This window comes from Sylvia atricapilla, chromosome 17, assembly GCF_009819655.1.
Source record: "Sylvia atricapilla isolate bSylAtr1 chromosome 17, bSylAtr1.pri, whole genome shotgun sequence".
Lineage (NCBI taxonomy): Eukaryota > Metazoa > Chordata > Aves > Passeriformes > Sylviidae > Sylvia > Sylvia atricapilla.
The window spans coordinates 11,539,603-11,560,167 of NC_089156.1; the positions used below are offsets into that span (position 1 = coordinate 11,539,603).

The 20,565-nt window shown below is 53.9% G+C and overlaps 1 protein-coding gene across 1 annotated transcript; it reads right to left on the minus strand.

The window, feature by feature from the left end:
* Positions 1-397: 397 nt before the first annotated feature.
* Positions 398-13,863, minus strand: ABCB9 (ATP binding cassette subfamily B member 9). The gene is made up of 12 exons (XM_066331714.1): positions 13,786-13,863; positions 11,589-12,285; positions 11,136-11,250; positions 10,544-10,674; positions 9,321-9,526; positions 8,731-8,928; positions 7,017-7,145; positions 5,692-5,880; positions 4,998-5,171; positions 3,444-3,603; positions 3,216-3,352; positions 398-2,141 (listed from the first exon to the last, which is right to left on the minus strand). Exons 2-12 carry the CDS (start codon positions 12,199-12,201, stop codon positions 1,803-1,805), a joined length of 2,391 nt encoding a protein of 796 aa, XP_066187811.1. The 5' UTR covers positions 12,202-12,285; positions 13,786-13,863; the 3' UTR covers positions 398-1,802.
* Between the last annotated feature and the right edge of the window lie 6,702 nt (positions 13,864-20,565).

Sequence of the window (20,565 nt, forward strand, 5' to 3'; positions counted from 1 at the left end):
AGCTCAGAGTGCCACACAAGTTCCCTAAGTAGAGGGAGGGAAAACAAAGAGATCTTGTTCTTCTTCTGAGGCACAGATTGTTATCATATCACAAAAGCCAGCAGCTGAAAAGATTCCAGTCAGGAAGCACTGTGCTCTGAGAACGGGTGAGACTGCCTGTCCTTCCCTGGGAGACTGACACCCAACAGGATCCAGGATCTGGGATGAGTTATCCTGACTGCTGGGCTCACAGCCATTATCAGATGCTGAAGTGTTTTACATACCTCCTTCTCTGTGGGTTCCTCTTGTCATTCCCCAGAACACGTGCAAGAGCAGCTGCATTCAGCTGTGGTGTCAGATGAACAATACCTTGAAAACCCAGAGAGCAAAAAACACCCCCAACCAGAGTGGCTCGATGTTGAGTGGCAGAGGTAGTATTTTATTTTTTTTTGAGCATCCCTCCTCAAGGACACTAAATTTAGAGTTTGTAAAACATCACTAAATGAAAACAAAACATTGCCAATAACAAAAATGCAAACCTGCTGGAAAGGAAAATGCAGCAGCATTCAAGTATCAGAAAACATGTGAGCTAAAGTGCTTGAGAGAATGTCTTAAATATGCAGAGTCTGAAGTTAGTGTTCCCCTAGAAATGCTATTTTTAAAACAGCACCTGCCTGGCTGCATAGGATTTTTCTCCAATCTACAGCAAGATAACACTACTAAGCCAGAGCCATTACCCCAAAGGGCTAGGAGCAACACATTTCTTTCTATCCCTCATACTAAAATAAATTATATTCAAAGAAACACATTATAAAGTTCAGGCAGCTGAAGTTGGACCTCAAGGAACATGACAGAACGGATTTCCCATGCAGTGAAGTCGCTAGCATGGCCTGAAGCTGAACAAAGCTTTGGTGGGATTTATAAAGTGCTGTCTTTTAGGGTTTTATGCCTGTCTTTAGTAGTGGGGTTTTTTTTCACACCAGCACCGGGGTTGTGAGTTAAAAAAAAATTCTGAAGTAACAGACCAATTTTCAGTGGATGCTGGAGCCAGACAGACATTGCACAGTGCACACAAATAACGTTAAAAAACTACAAACAAATCAAACCAAAAAAACCCCAAGCCCCAAAACCTAACCCACTTATGGTAAAATGTTTCATCCTTAAAAACAAACACCCACCAAGCACCAAGAGCAAATCAGAAAGTAACATCTGCCTCCCGGGTCCCCTGGCTTGTCCCAGCAAGGATGGATACTACGTGATACAAGCTCAGCAGCAATGGTTGAGAGCCTGAGCCTGCAGGCACTCAGTGCAAAACTCATCCTGGCATTCAGCTCCATGGGAGTGATCCAGTTTTCACCAAAGCCGAAGGGAACACCCTACAGGCTTCAGCCAACTTTGGATTAGCCCCATAGATTGACAGAGGGAGCAAGACCTTGCTTTACAGTCACCGTTTTTCTATCCAGCCACAAAAGCCACCCCCTGAAATTCCTGGAGGGGTTTTCAACCTTCCCCTCCATGCATGCATTTAACATCCATTACAGTTAATAGCAGTTACACATGCAGGTCGATGGGAGAAAAGTCCCAGTCGAGAGGAGTTAGAAAAGAAACCCAGTAGAAATGCTGAGAATCGCTAAAGACCCAGCTCCCTCGAGTGAATCCCTGTGTTTGCCAGCTGGCAGGTGCCCGCTGAGCCATCCTGCAGGAAGCTCTATGGTGTGTGTTTGGGTGTGCAGGGTGCGTGACATGGGGCGAGCCAGCGGCGCCGTTCTGCCACCTCCGTCCCAGTGTCCCAGGGAGCGTCCGAGCGCCGGCTGTGGCCGCCCTCACTTGGGAGTGACCTTGGGGAAATCGTCCTGTGCCACGGCCGGCAGGGAATGGTCTATCCTGAACTCCTCCTCCAGCCCGCTGGGCCCCTTCGCCGAATCCCCCCGGGCTGCAGGCTGGACGCTGTCCGTGCCGCCTCCCTCCAGCCCCAGGATTTGTCTCTGCACCAGCTTGGAATAAAGGCCTCCTTCTTCCATCAGCTCCTTGTGCGAGCCCTGCTGCACCACGCGGCCCTTGTCCAGCACAATGATGTTGTGTGCCCTCTCCACAGTGCTCAGCCTGTGAGCTATGACAAGCACCGTGTGGTTCTGCAAGTCGCCGTAAATCGCCTGCTGAATCTGTGGGGAGAAAAGGCGTTAGTGCCCGGGCGCTGGGAGAGCAGCAGCTTTGTGGTCTGTGTCCAGAAACCTGTGGACAGGAGATGTGTTCTCCTCTGGCTCCCTGCAGCACTACCAGCACCAGCATGTCCAGCCCAGCTCCTGGCTGCAGCCCAAAGACCATCTCAGTCCAGCCAGGTGAGGTATGAACACAGGTCTGATCTTGCAAGATGGGCACTTGTTACAGCTGGGCCCCAAATTGGGAGGCCACGTGGTGCTGGCAGAGACTGCAGGGAGCCCATACCTGGTGAATGCAGCTGCTCAGAAAAGCAGGATTCTTTCCTGAGTGTACCAAGGCAAGGCAAGAGAGGTTTTTTTCCCAGTCAAGAGACAATAGCACTGACGTCTAAAGGCAGGCAGGTGGCCATCAGGCACATGTCACATTGACACCTCTGGGTAGCCAAAACCAGCCCTGGGCTGGCATCAGGTGACTGAGGACCTGTGAGGCAGCAAGCTGCTCCAAGGTCAGACACTTGTGCTGTCCCAGCAGAATTTGTCCTCTGGGATTGGAGACACATCCTCAAATCTCAGCCTTGAACAGGCTTTCCCTTGTGTCACTGCATCAAGGAGGCCAAACTGCTGCTGGTACATCACATCCCAGACAGATAAACCAGTTCACAGGATGCTCAAGGCTTTTCCTACAAGTGTGGCTTCCTTGGTGCCTTGGCTGGGATTTGAGTTCAGGCAGTCCTACTCTCCTTGCTGCAGCACCATTTCATTGGTCTTCCCCTGTATCCCATCCTAAAAGGCTGCACAGAGTCTCTGTACACCAATTAACACTTTCCACACTGAAAAAAATCAGCAAAGACCCCTACCTCATCAGGTTTGTCAGGCATTGGCTGCTGTAAGCATGGAATTATTCCTTTCTTGGTGGCTACAAGAGCACAGGAAGCAAATTCCTGCTTGGGAATTAGCGCTTTACTCAACCCTCTGACTGCATCATGTCAAGAGTAAGTTTGTCCACTGGCTGGAAACTGAGGCCACAGTCAGTCCTCCCAACCCTCTTTGGCCCAAACTCCCAGGTCAGCCACTCACCGCGTGCTCGCTCTCCGCATCCAGCGCGCTCGTGGCTTCATCCAGGATGAGGATGGGAGGGGCTCGGATCAAGGCCCTGGCAATGGCCACTCTCTGCTTCTGCCCACCTGACAGCTGAGCTCCTTTTTCACCTGCCTCTGTTGGGTCGAGGGAGAGAGGAAGGGGTCAAAATAAGAATCAAGAGCTGCCAGGAAGTGCAGCTGCCAGGCCCAGCAGCAGGGTGGGTACCTGTGTGGTAGCCGTCCTGTAGCTCGGTGATGAAGTTGTGGGCGTTGGCCTTCTGGGCAGCCTGAACCACTGACTCGAAGGAGGCTGAAGTTAAGCCATAGGAAATGTTGTCTGCAATGGAGCGGGCGAACAGCACAGGCTCCTGGCTCACCAGGGAGATCTGCAGGAAGCAAGGGAGAGCAGGGGTCAGGAGCAGAAGGTGCACTGCTCAATATCTCGGACCATTGATGTTTGTTCCTGTTGGGTAAGGACCGAGATCAAGATATAGAAATGTTATTGACCAAGATATAGAAGTGCTCAAGGTGAGCTTCCAGTGAGGATGCCAATGTCAGGGTGCCCAGTTTGCATCTTCTGCTGGAAAGTCATTTTGCAGGAAAGAAACCTGGTACAAAGCTGGCACGCTGGCATTTGGGATGGGCTTCCCCCTCCTAAAGCCTGCTGTGGGTTTGCTCCAGATCTGTTATTCCCATCACTGTTTGCTTTTCCCAGCATGGAAAACAAGTTGCTGGGATAAGTCAAGCTGGAGAAACCCTCTCCCAGGCCCTTGCTGATTTTCCTTTCAAGGCCAGTAATCACACTTGGACCATGTGAATGAACCCTCTTCCATCTTTTAATCCCAAATGAGCAAGTTAGGGACTTGCTGTAATTCCTTAATTGCTTAGCAACAGTCTCCCTGTCCTGCCTTACAGCCATGGCTGTTCACTGTCACGTTCAGCTGCTTTATCAAACCATTGATATCGGAATAAATCAAACCTTTCAAAGTATTACTCAGAATTGTGCATGAGAGAGCCAGGGAGACATGGTCATATTTTAATTGACTTTTCCCCATGCTCCTAACACCACATCAGGCTTTCTAAACTGAAAGACTTGCTTGGCCTTTGATTTTCACTCTGTACGGGCAGGGAATGTAAATTAGTCACAGTGACTTTGGCTTTCCAGCCTGTCTCTGATCAATTGTTTTCAGGTTTTCCTGCTGACTGCTGAGGCCATTTGCTCTGGGGGCAAACAAAGGAGGCAGTTACTTGCAGAGATGAAGGCTGATCTGTGCTGACACACAGATGAGAGCTGAGGGGCCCGGACCCCTCTGTTAGGCAAAGCACCAGCCCTTCTGGTGCTCCAGCTGCTACCAGGATCCTGAGAGGTTTAACTCCCCATTTGCTGAGAATTACTGTAGGTAGAAATTGCTGGAGGAATGCAAAACTCTTTTTCCAAACTCAATTTAGATGATAATTAATCCAACAGCCAAAAACATATTTCTACTGTGTTGGCCAAAAAATACCAAACAAAACATGTTTTTTGTTCTGTTTTTGGAAGGCTCTCCCTTCCCCTTGAAACCACCCTCCATCCCTTTCCCTTCCACCCCCACAAAATTATCCGAATTAATTTCTTGGACCACTTCCAGCCTCCACCTTTCTGGACATTTCCAAAGCTGCCAGATCAAATCCAAAGCAACGTGCAGCAGTGCCATGCATCCCCTCAGAGCCCTGCAGGTGGTAACTGGGCTAAGCAGAACACAGGTATCACAACCAGAATACACGTATCAGTCGCTCGTACCACGGAGTGCAGGTACTTGTGATCGTACATGTTAATGGGATGCCCGTCCAGCAGCACCTGCCCGTCCTGCAGAGGGTAGAAGTTCTCCAGGATGTTGACACAGGAGCTCTTCCCACTCCCTGAAGGCCCCACCAGCGCTGTCACTTTGCCGGGGTGCAGGGTGAAGGACACGTTCTGCAACATGGATGGGAGAGCATGCTCATGTCCAAGCTTTTCTCAACGTCCTTAGGCATTACACAAGAGAAATAGCCAAAATCTGGCCAGAGTGACCCTCTGCCTTGGTGATGTGCCACATCAGCCATTTCTCCTGGCTCTGAGGAAGCCAAAAGCCTCCAAATTGCTTCAGATTTGCTTGCTGATATAGCAGGTCCTCAAAAAAGCAAACTGACCTCTTTGCTGCTTCCCCCTGCCTCATGATCCCAGCCCCTCTCCCATGGAAACAGTCTGAGGCAGCTTGGCACAAAGCCCTGTACCATGCTGACATGTTTAATGCCTGAGCAGGGAACAAGGGTTTTATTAATAAATCTCATTCCTTGTAAGGAAGGCCAGCCCTAAACACCCGCTGCTCCTTTTAATCTGTTTTCCAGCACACCCTGAGCCTGCCTTGACACATCTCTGACAGGCAGCTGACACTCTCCATGGGTCTGGCTCTTGGCAGGATGGAGCAGCAGCACGTGGTGCTGAGAGGGCTCACCTGGAGAACCTGCGTTGTGGAGCGAGTGCGGTAGGAGAAGGTCACATTCCTGAACTCCACCTTCCCATCCACGTGCTCCGGGGCCAGGGAGCCGTCGTGCACCATCGTGGGCTTGCGGTCGATGAACTCGAAGACCTTCTCAGCAGCTCCCACTCCCTGCATGAGGCCGCTGTACACGGAGCCGATGGACTGGAAGGGAAGAGGCAATGGTGAGACTCTCCCAAGGGATGGGGAAACCAGCCTGTGCCACTCATAAGGAGAATGGCTGAAGCATTCCCAAGTCTCCATCGCCTGACATTGACTGCAGTCACCAGACACAGGTAAAGAAAACTCTTCCTCCTCTGTTGGGTATGGAAAGGATGCATGGACAACCCAGGGAAAGGGCATTTTTATATTAATATTAAACCCAGAGCTGCAGAACAGTCTGTACTGTAATTGCCCCTCTCACCAGGAGAGGAAAATAAACCCCAAACCAAACTAAATCCACACCAAAACCACAGCCTGGAAACCTCACCAGAGCCTGCAGTCATCTGAGCAGATGGTGAGAGCTGGGCGGGCTGCCTCCAGCTCTGCTCTGCCCTTGCACAGAGGCTGAAGCACCACCAAAACCACACTTGGCTGTGATGAAGCCTCGACTGGATCATTCCTGTCTGGATTAGCTAAGTTTATGCCTCTGCAAGGGGAAGGCAGCCCTGGGTGGGCTCTACCATCCCACCCACAATCCCATCTTGCTAAAGTGCTGCCAACGCAGCAGCTTGCAGCCTATTCTAGGGAAAGGGGAAAAAAAAAGTAATATAATTAAGTTTTTAATGAAGCCTGAAATTTAACAGGCAGCTTTGTAATCCCTTCATTCTTCACGCCAGGAAATGTGCTTGGCAGGCAGCCAGGGCTCTGCCCTTCAGCAGGGCCAGCCTGACCCCTCTGGTCCCAGCTGCCTTTTTGGGGGACAGACTGCTTCAGGAACATGAAGGTTGTGAGAACACAGCAGGGGAGGAATGGGGAGCAGAGGGGAGAATCCCCCCTCTGGCAGTGCCACAGCACCAGAAAAATGTATCGTGGGAAAATCAGCACTGGATCTATCCCTGCAACTGATCTGGGACCTTCTGGGAGATAAACACCCTTTGACATGGGATAGCCCAGAGTGTGGGGAGGCCCTGGCTGTGGCTGCCCCACCCATGAAGGTGTCCAAGGGTGGGTTGGATGAGGCTTGGAGTAACCTGGGAAGGTGTGGAAAGTGTCCCTGCCCATGGCAGGTAGCTGGAATGAGATAGTCTTTAAGGTGCCCTCCAACCCAACTCATTGTGGGATTCCCAGAACTGACTCACCTCCATGCAGTCTCCCAAGACGAACTCGTAAATGATGAAGGATATCAGGTTTCCACTCGTCATTTGCCCAGAGATCACGAGGTGCCCACCATAGTAAAGGATGCTGACCTGGACCACCAGCAGGGTCAGCTGAAAGCAAGAAAACATCCCAGAATCAGCAAGGACAACGGATATTTTGGTGCATTTATCATTACTCACACAACAGCCCAAACTTTGTGTGCTGACATTTGTTCTTTGAGCCCTGAGCTGAGGATCCCTGACAGTGCAGCTGGCAGCCCTAGGAGTGAGCATGGAAATGAGAAAAACAACTCAAGTACATGGGCTGATTTAAGGAGCTGGGCAGATATCTTTCAACAAAACAAGTCCCGAGGGACAACAGCCAAGGAGGCAGAATTTATCTGAAATAACAGAGCATCTCATGAACTTGTCTCTTGGACTAAGGTCCTCAAGCATAATAATCTATGTTCAAATTATCCAAGGCATGCAGTCACCTCACCACTAAAATAAATTTCTGTTACATGAGTGTGACATATTTTAATTTAGAACACAAAATCAAGCCAGGAGTTAATGCAGAATATCCTCCTTGCCTGTACAAGTCCCTGAAGAATAACTCCAGCTGTCGTCTGAAGTCAGTGTGGGGAGTACCACCTACTCTAGAAAGGAGGCAGACCAGCTCTGATGTGACAAATACCAGCCCCTTTTATTCAGCTGGTTTTGTTCCAGGTGCTCCAAAAAGCAGCAGTTTCCTGGTGCCCTGTGGCACCAGAAGAGGCTGTAAATTCACACAGACAAAAATACAGGCGAAAAAAAAGTCTCCTCTACAGCTCTGCCATGATCTGACCTTAAGCTCCTGCATTCCCTCCAAGAAAGACTCTACCAGGGCTGAGCTATATCCATTGTCTTCTTCCTACGTGAGTCCTGCAGGAACGGTTTTTGAGAGCTTTTGCCTTCTTAGATTTGTCAGGATCAGTGTCAACCCAGTTCATGCTCCAGCTTCACCTGGGAGCCCAGAAACAATACCAGTAATGCTCCCATTTTGTTTCCAGGCTTGGGAATCCATAAAGTCTCTCACAGCTGCACAAAGCACCATAACTCACAGACCCTTCACCAGCAAACCACCTCGATCCCTGAACGTGCAGAGACAAGGGCAGCCTCACGCGAGGGCTTTGCCAACGCTGGAGAAGCCCCAAACCATCTGGTGTTAAACAATGAAAAAGCATTTTGCAGGGGAAAGAAAAAATAATAATAACCAAAAAAAAAAAAAAAAAAAAAAAAAAAAAAAAAAGGCCCAAAGCCCAGCAGCCTCCCTCTGCCACCACCCACACACAGAAAATCTCCGTTCCTGAGCAGAAGCTCAACCAACGCCGCGGCTGTTCCCAGCCGGAGCCCCGGAGCGGAGCTGGCACAGGCACGCACTGCAGCACCACGCAGCCATGGGCTGCTCCACGACCTTGAGCTCTTAACAATTATTGCCCCATTTGCAGGGGAAACCAAGCAGCTCCACGGAATGACAAAACGCTGCCTCGGGGCAGAACGGGGTGTATTTTTTTGGTGGATGAAAATAACAAATGATCAAGAGCCCGGGAATTACTGGCAGCGGACAGCAGGGCTGGGCTCACTCTACAGAGTTCCCTGGAAGTGGAGGAGAACTACGTGTGCTTTGGGATCTGGAGAGACTCCCCTGCCCATCCCAGCCCCAGGGCCATGCACCTACCCCGCTGGACCAGACGTAGTAGGTGTAAGCCATGGCCTCCCGCTTGTTGAGCTTGTACACCTGCTGCAGCTTCTGCCAGTACACGTTGGCCTCCGTCTCCTCGTTGGCGAAGCTGCGGACGGTCTTCATGGCCGAGATGGTCTCCTCAGCCGTGTTGTTGGCCTTGGCCAGAGCGCTCTGCACGTCCTTGGAGAGTTTCTGCAGGGAGCAGGGGGAGGCAGAGGGGGCTCAGTGGGCGCCAGGCTGCCTGTGGCACATCTCCCCACTCGCCCTGGGCTCTGGGACCTCACCAAGTGACTCCAGAGGGAGAGGAGAGAGGGCACAAGGACAGGCAGATGCATGCAGGACATTCCACAGCCCAGCCACCTCTTCTATCAGACCTGAGATGCTTCCACTCCTGGGCATGAAGCAAGGTAAGAGCCCAGGCTATACCTGTCTGCCCACACAGGTTTAATGTCACCTTCCTGCCCCCCACTGGCAGCAAAACACTCCAGGTCACTCCCACTGGCTCCAAGGCCACCACAAGCTCCTTGATGGCTTCACAGGGAGACCAGCCCAGCACTGCACCAATGCCAGCTGCTCCTGCCTACCTGGTAGTACTTCCCATAGACATCAGACACCAGCATGATGATGGGGAAGCCCATGAAGGTGACCAGGGAGAGCTTCCAGGAGAGGCTGAACATGAAGAAGATCACGCCCGTGGCCTTCACCACGTTGCGCAGGAAGATGTTGATGTTCTGGGAGACCAGGTCGCTCACGATGGTCGTGTCTGATGTCAGGCGGGAGATGACGTCCCCTGCAGCAACGAGGGGTCAGGGACGTGTCACCACAGCAGGTCACTGCCTAACTGTGTCCCACATCCCATGCCAGGGGCCAGATGGAGCTCCCCGTCCAAGCAGCTGGGGGTCTGAATGGTGGCATGGAAGGGGGGCAGCTCTCCACCGCTGTGGATGCAAAGCAAAACAGAGGAGCTTGGATTGCTGCATGCACGAGGAGCAGGAGGTGGCACCTGAAGGCACAAGTTACATGCCTGGGTCACCAAGGGTGGCTGTAAGACAGCAAAGGGGATTGTGGCAGCATCCTGTGCTGGAGGGCTGCCCACAGGCCACACACAGCCTGGAGCTGACCCAAGGGACCTGAGGACATGGGTCCAGCGACTAAGGGATGAAGCTCTGGCGGTGCCTTTTGGTGGAGCTGAGTGTTACAGGCAGCAAACATCACACTGAACTCCCAAATCCTTGGCCTGTGTCTGAGTCCAGCTGAATTCCCATGCTTTTGTGCAAGTCCAGGGCTACTCGTATCCCACTTGCAGTAACATCTCTGCTGTCCTCAGCTACCAAGACACTGTGCAGTGACTGCTAAATACAGCAACAGCCTCAAAACTAAAAATACCACTGAGACAAAATTAACTGTGTGAAAGTTACACCAGAGTGGCACAGCCTGGGACCAGGACAGGACTGAACTGCAAGCAGGGAAAGCAACAAGCACACCCAGCAAGCCTCACACATCTGAAGTTTCAGGGACTGGAGCAGAGCTGGAGAGTGGCCCACCAACAGGCACTGATGGGAGGAAGGAAATGGGAGTTTTAGGGGTAGGACTTCTGGATGCCAGGCTGATGGGTGGCCATAGGACATCCCCATGGTGGGAAGCAACAGAAAGGGAAGAGTTTTCTGCATTTATTTCTAACCATGAGCACAAGGTGCCACCTCTGTCTGCCCCCAGTCTGCTGTAGGACAGTAGAGCAAGCAGAAGGGAAAACATCTGGGATGGGATAGAGGGATTAGAGCAATTCCAGGGGGAGAGAGGAACCAACCTGTGCGGTTCTCATCAAAAAAACTCATCTCCTGAGACACCAGTGACCTGAAGAGGCAGTTGCGAAGGCGGATGTTCAGTCTTGCAAAGATGAGCGTAAAAACGCCGCCCCGGATACCTGCGGCAAATGAGCTAATTGCAGATAAGAAACGTTATAAAGCCATGGACACGAAACCCTCTCAGCAACACAAACACCCCCACGCCAGGCCAAGGGCCTGGGCAGTGCTGACACCACTTACCACCAGCCCACACCTCTCCTGCGTGCCACCAGCACAGTGGTGGCTGGTCCTAACCACGGTAGTCACAAGGTTTGGGAGGGAACACAGCATTGCTGGAACAGCACTCCCCAGGGAACCCATTCCCTGGGTCCATTTCTGCTCCCCCACCTCCAGCAGATGGACATGAAGGGCTACACAAAGGCCTCGTGACTGCCAGCCACGGCCTCTCTGCATCGTGACAGCGCAGAGAATTCACAGCACATCCCTGGGCTCTGGCAGCGAACTGGTGGAGTGGATGCCTGCCCACCATCACCACGAGCTCCTGTGGGAAAATCCCAAACTCCTTGCTAGGGCCAAATCCAGCCCCTGGATTACCTTCCTATGGCGAGCAGCGACATGACCAGCACTGCTGTGGAGAAGCGATCCATGCTCTTCTGCACCACGATGCCATCGATGGCCAGCCCCGTGTAGTAGGGCAGGAAGGTCTCTCCTGCAGGACAAGCACAGCACATGGAGGTTCAGCCCCACTGCGTGGGATTGGCACAGGATCTGTATTCCCAAATGTGACAGCCTGTGGACAACCCCATCCCCACCACAGAGATACTCGGCCATCACACAATATATCCTGAGAGTGTGGCACGTGGGGATGTTGCCATTGTATTTTGTCCTCTCATGCATTTGGTTTTGTCCCATTCCATGCAGCACGTGACATCCAGCATGCCCAAAAAAAGCAATGCTAGGGTGCTTCCAAGCCCCACCACCATGGCTCCTCCATCCCTCCTGGTGAGGATGGGAGCACAGCACGCCCTGCCCAATCCCTTCACTTACCCAAGGCAGCCACGAGGAGGAAGAAGGAGGCGATGCCCAGGAAGAAAGCATCCGGCTTGGTGTAGGACAGCAGTTTATGGATGGTGGGACCTGCTGCCTCCTCCCTCTTGTCCCTCGGGGTGCCCCCATCACAGCTCTCCTCCACCTCAGCACGGGACTCGGAGCCAGGCCCCAGCGCCTCACGGGAGGAGGTGACACAAGCCAGCAGCTGCCACAGTCCGAAAGTGGCCGCCAGCGCCACGTAGGTCCAGGCAAAGAGCCCCCAGAACCAAGGGTCCTTGATGGTCTTCCGCACCTCCGAGTAGAGCAGCAGCTTCACCATCATGTAGATGCCCATGAGGAGGCAGACGACGGCGATGAAGGTCCTCGATGCCCTGAGGCGCCGGGGGCCATAGGCCGTGTTGGTGGCCACGCCGATGGCAGCCCCCAGCAGCACACAGCTGCGGTACAGGCAGCCCCCCCAGATGTCCAGCAGAGAGTTGAAGATGTTGAAGTGCCGCAGGTCCTGCAGGACATTCCGGCCGCCCTGGCCGTGGGTGTAGAGCAGCGTGGTGACCACCACATCGGCCCCGCTGAGCGCCAGCGTGCTGGCCACCGCCTTCCAGGCACGCATCCTCGTCGCTGGGCTGGAGGTCACTGATGTAGTGAGGTGAGGGACAGCCCTAACACAGGAAGGACGTGCTCATGTCGGCCTCTGCTGCGAGGTGAGAAGAGGGGACGGGGTTATTTACCCAAGGGAGGAGGCAGGGAAAGGGGAGCAGGATGGGGGAACAACTGTGCCAGCTCCCCACCAACCCATCCTGACCCCAGACACCACTATCTGCACCTCCCTCCCCTCCCCTGCTGCACACACCCTAAGGTATTTCATTAAATGAGCAGCACAAAGGAAGGCAAACTTCCCCGCCCCCCCGGGATACCTTCGCCCATCCTGAATACCAAAGCAGAAGTCTGCACATCCCGATGGGAATCTTTGTCCCCGCTTGCTGTGGTGGCTGCTGGGTGCTGCCATGACATCCATGCAGCCACGTGTCCTGAGCTATGGAGCCGTGCAGGTGTTAAACTTGGACAGTCATGATCCCAGAGTCCCTACCCACCCCGTCCTAGGACAAAGCTGGAACCGAGCAGTTAAAAACGTAGGAAAGCAGACAGGGGAGCAGCTCAGCTCTATAATGGATCCCCCTCATCAAAATAACACTAAACCGTATGTACTGCAGCTTGTCACACCTTACTGTCCGCAGTTCTCTCGGATATTAATTCGAGGTAGCCCACTAAACCCGCAGTCAGCGTGCAGTTCAATGACACAACAAAAACCCCGAGAGGAAATCAAAAAGGGATTGGAATTCCACAGCTGCGTCCCGTGGGAGAGGAAGGCTCCGGGGCGGGCGGGACGCTGCCTTTCCTGTCACCCGGGGGTCCGTCCGCCAGCAGCGATGCTGGGACAGGGTCTGAATGGACACGGGAGAGGGCAGAAAGCTCGACTAAGCCGAGCCAGCCGCTCACCTTCTCCGGTGCCGTGCCCTAAAGAGCCACGCGTTGGCAAGAGGGAGGTACCTGATCCTGAAATTTGTGCTGGGTCAGCAGCTGGTGACGGTGCAGAGTGCGGAAGGCACCGCACAAGAGGTGCCATGTGTCGGCCACACTCCGGCCTGCGTGACCGCAGCCCCCTAAAACTAAACCACCGGGATGAAGGGCAGCCCTCGGCACTGGACAAGCTGCGCCCTTGGGCGAGAGCTGCTCGGTGGTCGGGCAAGTGGGGTAAAAGCTAAAAAAGCGGAGGAAAACAGGGCAGAGGCTGCAGTCTGGGGAAGCACGGAGGTTTACGGGATGGGTGGGGAAGGAGGGATGGAGGCAAAGCAGAGCAGCGATGCCAGGGAGGAGCAGGACACGCTTCCCAGGGTGCTCGCTGCTGCCATCCGCTGCAAAGCTGCGCGGATCCGGCCCATGGAGGAGGAGGAGAAGGCGGAGGAGGAGTAGGAGGCAGCCACCGCAGCTCCCCACCACCCTCAGCCGTGTCCCCAGCCCCGAGCTGGAGCCGCCCAACGTCCCCACTCGCCTTCTCCCCCGTAGGAGAACGTCCCGAGGCGGTGAGGAGGGAGACACCCGGAGAGGGCCGTGCCCGCCATACCCCGGCCGGACACCCACACACGGCTCCCCCCTTCAGGGCAGCTCAGCCCCGGCCCGCCCGGACGGCTCTTACCGGCGGCGGGTCGGGGATCGGCGGGATCAGCCCGGTCCGAGCGCCGGTGGCGGCGGCGCGTCCCGAGAACAAGGTCGGTGCTGGGTGTGGCCACAATGTAAACCACGCCCCCTGTCACGCCCCTCCTGCGGCGCGCGCCCGGCCCCGCCCACGGCCGGACCGGGCAGCGACACCGGGGACCCCCAAATTCGGGATTAGAGGGAGGGGTCCCCGGTCCTCCCAGTCCACCCTGGCCCGGTAAACCCCGCCCCGACGCGGCAAAGGCAGCCTCTCGGAATTTTCCTCACCTTAGAAGGTTTTTATCCTCCCCAAACAGACATGGTTTAAATTTTTTTTTAAATTGTTTTTATTGGTTCGGTGTCATTTCTGCAGTAGAGAGGGAAAATACAACACAGGAGTTCCCTCAAAAGCAACCGGGAAAAGGGCTGGAAATCCTATTTTAAGTTAATCGTTAAAGAGGGGCTCGATGAGGGTTTAATTAACCCCTGAAGAGGGACTTAACAAGGGTTTAATTTACCCCTAACACAGAGGCATCCACTTTCAACAATTTCAGCCTGTAAATTACTTTTGCCCTTCACCTCCCACTCCTAACTCTTTAGGAACAGAAGGACTCAGGCTCTTCCCTGGACAGCAGCCATGCATCCAGGTGGGCTATACAGGTGACAGAAGGGCAGGGCAGTGTCATTATCCCGAAGTTTCCATGTGTTTTTGCAGTGCTGGGCTTAGAAACACCCCTGTGACCCTCACTAGCACAGGCACAGATGTCTTCCAGGATTCCTGGAGTTCACACCATTTCAGGAGAGAACAGAATGGCAATGTTACAAAAGACAAATTCATTTTTCTCTGCCTAGATAACCAAACCCAAAAATACCACATTCTGTTGTTGATTTTATTTCTGCTAATAAGTGCTTAAAACAAAACAATTAAAAAAAAACCAAGCTTCTCTCACTTCAAGCCCTTCCCACATCTGCCAGGAACACAGTCAGACCTGGAGGGACTATTCCTGGCTCAGGCTCACAGCAGGGACACTTTTAAGCTGCAGGAAACATTGGCCGTGGCTAAGCCGGGTCTGGTTTCTGCTTGTCTTCCATCTGCACCCAGATCCCTCCCGGGCTTTGGTGCAATCACTCCCAAAGGGCAACTTCCAAGCCACAGTCAAGGTGGAGCTTTTTGGCAGGACCGAGCCTCTCCCTGCCAAACCTAAACGAGGATGGTGCCACCTCCCTCGCTCCGAGGGATGATCCAAGGGCAAACCTGGACCAGGAAGGGACTGAACAGACCCCCTTGTCTGAACCTTCCCCTTCCTTTCTCCCAGGAGAGAGCAGGCATGACTGCACCCTGCACTCCCACGCAGCCGGGCCACAAACCTCGGGGACAGTCCGTGCTGTCCCCGGTGCCGCGGGACCCCTGGAACGCCCCAGGGTTAACTGGTTTTCTTCCCGTCAGACATGCTCTGCTCAGGGGGCAGCACTGTCTCGATCTGGAACGACACAAACTGGCCCTTCTTCAGCTTCTTCAGGGAGCTGGCAGTGCTGCCTCCAAACATGTTGTCTTCCACCTTGAAGGCCAGAGAGGGCAGGCCCCGAGTTTTCCTTTTCACACCCTTCCGCTCCCGCTTGCAGGCCGTGGTCATGTTGGAGATCACCTGCCAGGAGAATGGAGGGGATGGGCTTCGAGGTGTCACTCAGGAATCAGCTCAGCTCTGACACAAGCTCAGTGAATCCCAGAATCCTTAGGGTTGGATGGGACCTCTGGAGATCATCCAGGATCCTTAGGATTGGATGGAGATCTGGAGATCATCCAGGCCAGCCCCATGTCCAGGACGGGTCACCACATTCAGGTGGGTTTGGAATGTCTCCACAGAGGGAGAATCCAAGACCTCTCTGGGCAGTTCCAGCGCTCTGCCACCCTTAATGGAAAAAAGCTCATCCTCATGTTGAGGTGGAACTTCTTGTGGTTTAGTTTATGGCTATTGCTCCTCATCCTGTCACTGGGCACCACTGAGAAGAGCCTGACACAATCATCTGACACCCCTCAAAAATATTTCTATGAGTTGGTGATATCCCCTCTCTGTCCTCTCCAGACTGAGCAGGGCCAGCTCCCATGGTCTCTCCTCATAAGAGAGCCTGAGAGTCAGTGAAAGCTGGCAGTGTCAAAGCCAGATGCACCTGGGGCAAGGGAGGGACTCAGCGGAGGCTTTCCAGCCTTGTTCTCACCACCCCAAACCAGCAGGAGGCCTTGCAATGTGAAACTGCAGTTCCACGGCCAGAGCTGTCAGTGGTCCATCAGTAGAGGGCAGAAGGGGATCTAGGCAGGAGTGCCACAAAGCCAGGAAAGCTTTATCACCTCCTGTTAGTAATTCCAGCCCCAATCCCTGGCTGGATGCAGGAGAGAGCTGGTGATCCCAACACCAGAAGTTCCCTTAGGGACAGGACAGAGCTCTCACTGCCCCTTGCCACAATGTGCAGCTCACAAAAGGGGAGCTGAGCTAGGGAGCCTGAGCTGCCAAAGGGATCAGATCCTACATATCCAGCTCCCAGGCCCTCCTCCCTCCTGTCCCATATTCCTCCTGTCATTCCCTGGCAAGAACAACTACAGTCCAGGTGAGATCAGAGAAACCTCACAACCCTGGATTGCGTGTAAGAAATGACTGAGCAAACAAAGCACTTGAGCCTTGTCTGTGGTTTTTCGGCACACAGCTCACCAAGCACTTCACAGGGGACACTGAGGTCATTTTTCAAGTGAGGGAACCAAGGAACAGAGAGACAAAATGAGCACCCAAGGTCACCCAGCACGTCAGAGACAGTCAGGAGCTATATGCTGACTTTGCTCTCCAAGCTGATCTCCCTGCCCACTGGGCCACTAGTCCTCAGGGTAGCCCCAACCTCCTCCCATTTTGGGGCAGGGTTACTTTAAACCTTTGCAGTTATACAGCATCTCCCTAAAGGCTTTTTGTCTCTGCCTAAGGAGGGACTCCCTTGGCTGATTTGGGATGTAGATTACAAGGCAGGGACCTGGGCAGGCTGGGACACAGCTCTCATTAGCCTGATGGGACAAGTCAGTCCCTCGTGTTTCATCACCCACCCCTGAGCAGCACCACCAGGAGCATTCCTGAGAGCTGGCCCAGAGGGTCCTGCTCTGCTCCTGCTGCCCTCAGCACACCAGTGTGTGCTGCCACCTCTCCTCTCCTCTCAGGCCAGGCTTGGACTTAGCTGCAGAATGATTTCAAGGCACCACAAGACTTACAATCTCCTTCACCGCGTTCTGCTGCTCCTGCACCGTGGCTGTGAACGGCGGGAGGCTGTCGGCCTTACCCGAGCCAGCCCCCTGCTCTTTAGAGTCCTTGACAAAATCCACCTGCAAGGCACAGATTCGGGTGTTACTCTGCAACCAGGGCAGTGACAAAGCTCCTGCAAGGCTCCCCTGTTAAGGGCACTTACCTCTGAGGACAGGCACACGTATCTGTTGAACATGAGGAAGAAGGGGCTGTACTTGGTGGCGGAGTTGACCGAGGTGCGGAACTCGAAGAGCACGGGGTCCAGGTGTGCGTCCCACTCGCTGGGCTTCTCGTTCACCACGCTGCAGATGGAGGCCCTGAGCACCTCAGCACTGCAGTCACCAGGGCTGGGGGCCTCCGTGGGGTCTGTGGGTGTGAGGAGCTGAGAGATGTTCCAGCGCTCGCACAGGTGCCGGCTGACCTGGGACAACGTAGGGATCACGGCGTGTCAGCCCCACAGCAGCTTCCAAGGCACTGTCCCCCCTGTGCCAGCAGAGGCTGTGCAGCAGAAAATGCTCCCTTCTGGGAGCATTTAGAGCCTGGGAAAATGTTTTGCAACGACTGCTCCCATGTTTGAAGGTTTCCACAGTACTGGGAAGCTGGGTTAATCCCAGGGTAGGGCTGGAATTTCATGCACATGATCTTTCCTTCCAGAGAGGACTTGCACTGCTGATCCACAAGATTAAATCCCTGCCAAGGTGAAAGCACTGGCAAATCAGCTCCCAGTGCCAATAGGGCTGGGCCAGGGAAAAGGCAGCATCAGCTCCTCACGCCCCCTAACACAGCACATCACAACTCTGCCTTCAGGACCCGCTGCCCAAAAAGCCTGCTGAAGGTCACACTGCTCAAAAAACCTGCTGAAGATCACATTGCCCAAAAAACCTGCTGAAGGTCACATTGCTTACCCCACACCAGACCTACCTCCTCGCAGAAGTCCCAGCTCTGACTGGTGTAAATGTTCTTGGAGGCACCAAACCTGGGCAAGGAGAGGACACACAACTGGTTTTACTCCATCAGCTGTGGCAGCTGAGCAAGGAGTTCCATCTTTATGGGTGCAAATGGGATAGGAAAGGGACAGGACCCTCCAGTGGAGTTGGTGCTAACAAGGCTACCGTGAACTCATGTCCCCAAGAGCAGAGAGAGGTCTGCTGGTCCCTCTTCCAAACCAGCCAAGCCTGTTTGCTTTTGAATGATAAGGCAGCAGGAGAGAGCTTCTTGCTCTGAATTCAAATCTCCACTGGCCCCACGTGTTTTCCACAAGGACAGTGTCACATGGTGACACAAACACTTTCTAGGAGAAATCCGGGAATGGCTTTAAAGCTTCTGCAGAGAACTGGGACACAGCTCCTCTGGCCTCAGGCTACTCAGAGAAACATTTCTGCCTCCTTCTTCAGGAGGATCACAGGCTCTTCCCAAGGATTTTGTAAAGAGCAACTGAGAGGCACTGCATGGTCTCTCCTGTAGAAGGAAGAGTTCCTGCTCTCACAGGAAAACATCCTTAGGGCACTGGGTATTTTTGCAATACACCCCAGCACTCCCCATCGCACTGCAGAGGTGCAATACAACCACAAGCAGAGGAGCCCACCTGTAAAAAACAGTAGCCAGGGCTTTAGCCACGGAGAAGGGATCTTTCTTCTGCAGAGGAGCAGCCTCCACCCACTTGGTGAAGTAGTCAGTCACGAGCAGGACGTGTGTGTTGCTCTGGCTTGTCTCGGGAAAAGGACCTGCGTAAACAGCCATCAAAAAAAATCAATGTGATGCCGTCATACCCCCCAAATGGGGAAAGTTAAAAACCCAGCAGCTGCAGAAGCGACCACGACTGTCTTCTGCAATGTCATTCGGCCAGAACACTTTCGGTGACCTCTGTCAGCAAAAATACGCCCATCAGAGCTCCAGTTCTGGGGCAGGAGGCACGCCCACAGCTCCCATTGTGTGCGCAGAGGGAGCCGAGCCAAGCCCGGGGATCAGATTGCATCCTGGGCGGCTGCTGCGGCCTCCTTGGCACCTCCTCAGAGGCACCTGCAGCTTTCCCTCGGTGCGTGTGGCGGCAGGTCTGCCACGCTCCGGGCCGGCAGGGAGGAGCCCCGAGAGCCACTTGAGACACTCACTCACCGTGGATGTCTAATCCCAGCACTTCCCAGGGGGATTCCACCCTGACGGGCCTGGCTTTCCGAGTCACGTTCTTGTTGTGCTCCGCGTTCTGGCACGTTTCACACATCTTGATCTGGAGAGGGAAAAGAGGGAGCAGAGGACTTGGGAACGTGCTGACAGATCCCGTCAGACTCAGACTGCACAGGCTGTGGAGGGGTGAGACACACAGCAGGGCTGAGCAGTTTCCTTTCTCCCAATAAAAATAAGGAGGCGCAGGAAAAGAAGAGGACAAAACACAACAGGCTGACGCATCTCACCTTTCACAAGGCTCACCTGACAGCTTTCTCTGACACAATAACCAATTTTCTCAACGTGGCCTACAGCTAAGCTATTTCTCACCCTGTTTCCAGGCAAATTTTTATTGTATTTTGACCTATTACTGCTGGTTAGAGAAATCCTCAGCCCTAGGACGTTGGAGGAGCTCAGACCATGCAATGCAAGCACACTCCTTAAACCACAGTGCTGCAGAGTCCTGCTGCAGGGAACTGCCAGCAATGAAACAGGTGAGGCAAAGCAGCTGAGGAGACACTGAGATCCTCCTCTCTCCATAGTTTAGGGAACTGGGCAGCTCTGTAAGGAATCTAGACTGCCCAGTGCTAGACTCAACAACTTGTCTGAAACAACCCCACATTCTCATGCTGACCAAAACTGCCCTGCACGAGGAGGCAGAGGAGGCTTCCTGACACTCAGGGGAAGACATCCAGGCTATCCAGCTGCCTGGGGATGTTCCAAGATCCACCTGCAGAGTAACTCAGTGTGTGGCTTGCCTGCACAGGCACAGGGAATGACATCATCCCTGCACCAGGGCTGTTGTGGCTGCTGCCTCGGGACTGCTGCCAGCACCGGTGTCATGGACACGGTCACTGCTCTTCACTTACCCAGTCCACAACATCCTTCACGATGCCCAGCCAGTAGTACCGGCTCTGGATGCGGTGCACGGTCTTTTTCTGGCCCAGGTGGTTCCCGATTTCAGTGAAATGGCTTTCCAGGAAGACCTGACGCCTCCGCTCGGGATCCACGATCACCTCGCGCTTCTCCTCCTTCTTGGGTCCCACGTAGTAAAGGCAGCCGCCTGCGGATGCCAGAGGTTTGTCTCCAATAACACCCTCTCACAGCCGCTCGCCTCCAGAAAAGGGGACATTTTCCACAGTGGGAAACACAGCGGAGACAGCTCCGGGGGCTGCTGCTGCCGTGGGAGCTCCCGCTGCCCCTGGAGAAGCTGCTAAACCGGAATCACCCCTCCGCACGCCCACGGAGCTTTTCCGCACCCGGGACCGTGTGAAATCCTCCGCTACGATAAAGCCACCGCGGTCCCCACGGTGCCACCCGGGGGTGACACGATCCCGGCTCCG

Coding starts and splice junctions, on each gene's coding strand:
- ABCB9 (XM_066331714.1), bottom strand. CDS start 12,201: ATGCGTGCCTGGAAGGCGGTGGCCAGCACGCTGGCGCTCAGCGGGGCC. Junction 9,527..10,543: donor TTTTGATGAGAACCGCACAG/GTTGGTTCCTCT, acceptor TCGTTGCTGCAG/GGGACGTCATCTCCCGCCTG. Junction 8,929..9,320: donor TCTATGGGAAGTACTACCAG/GTAGGCAGGAGC, acceptor TGCTCCCTGCAG/AAACTCTCCAAGGACGTGCA.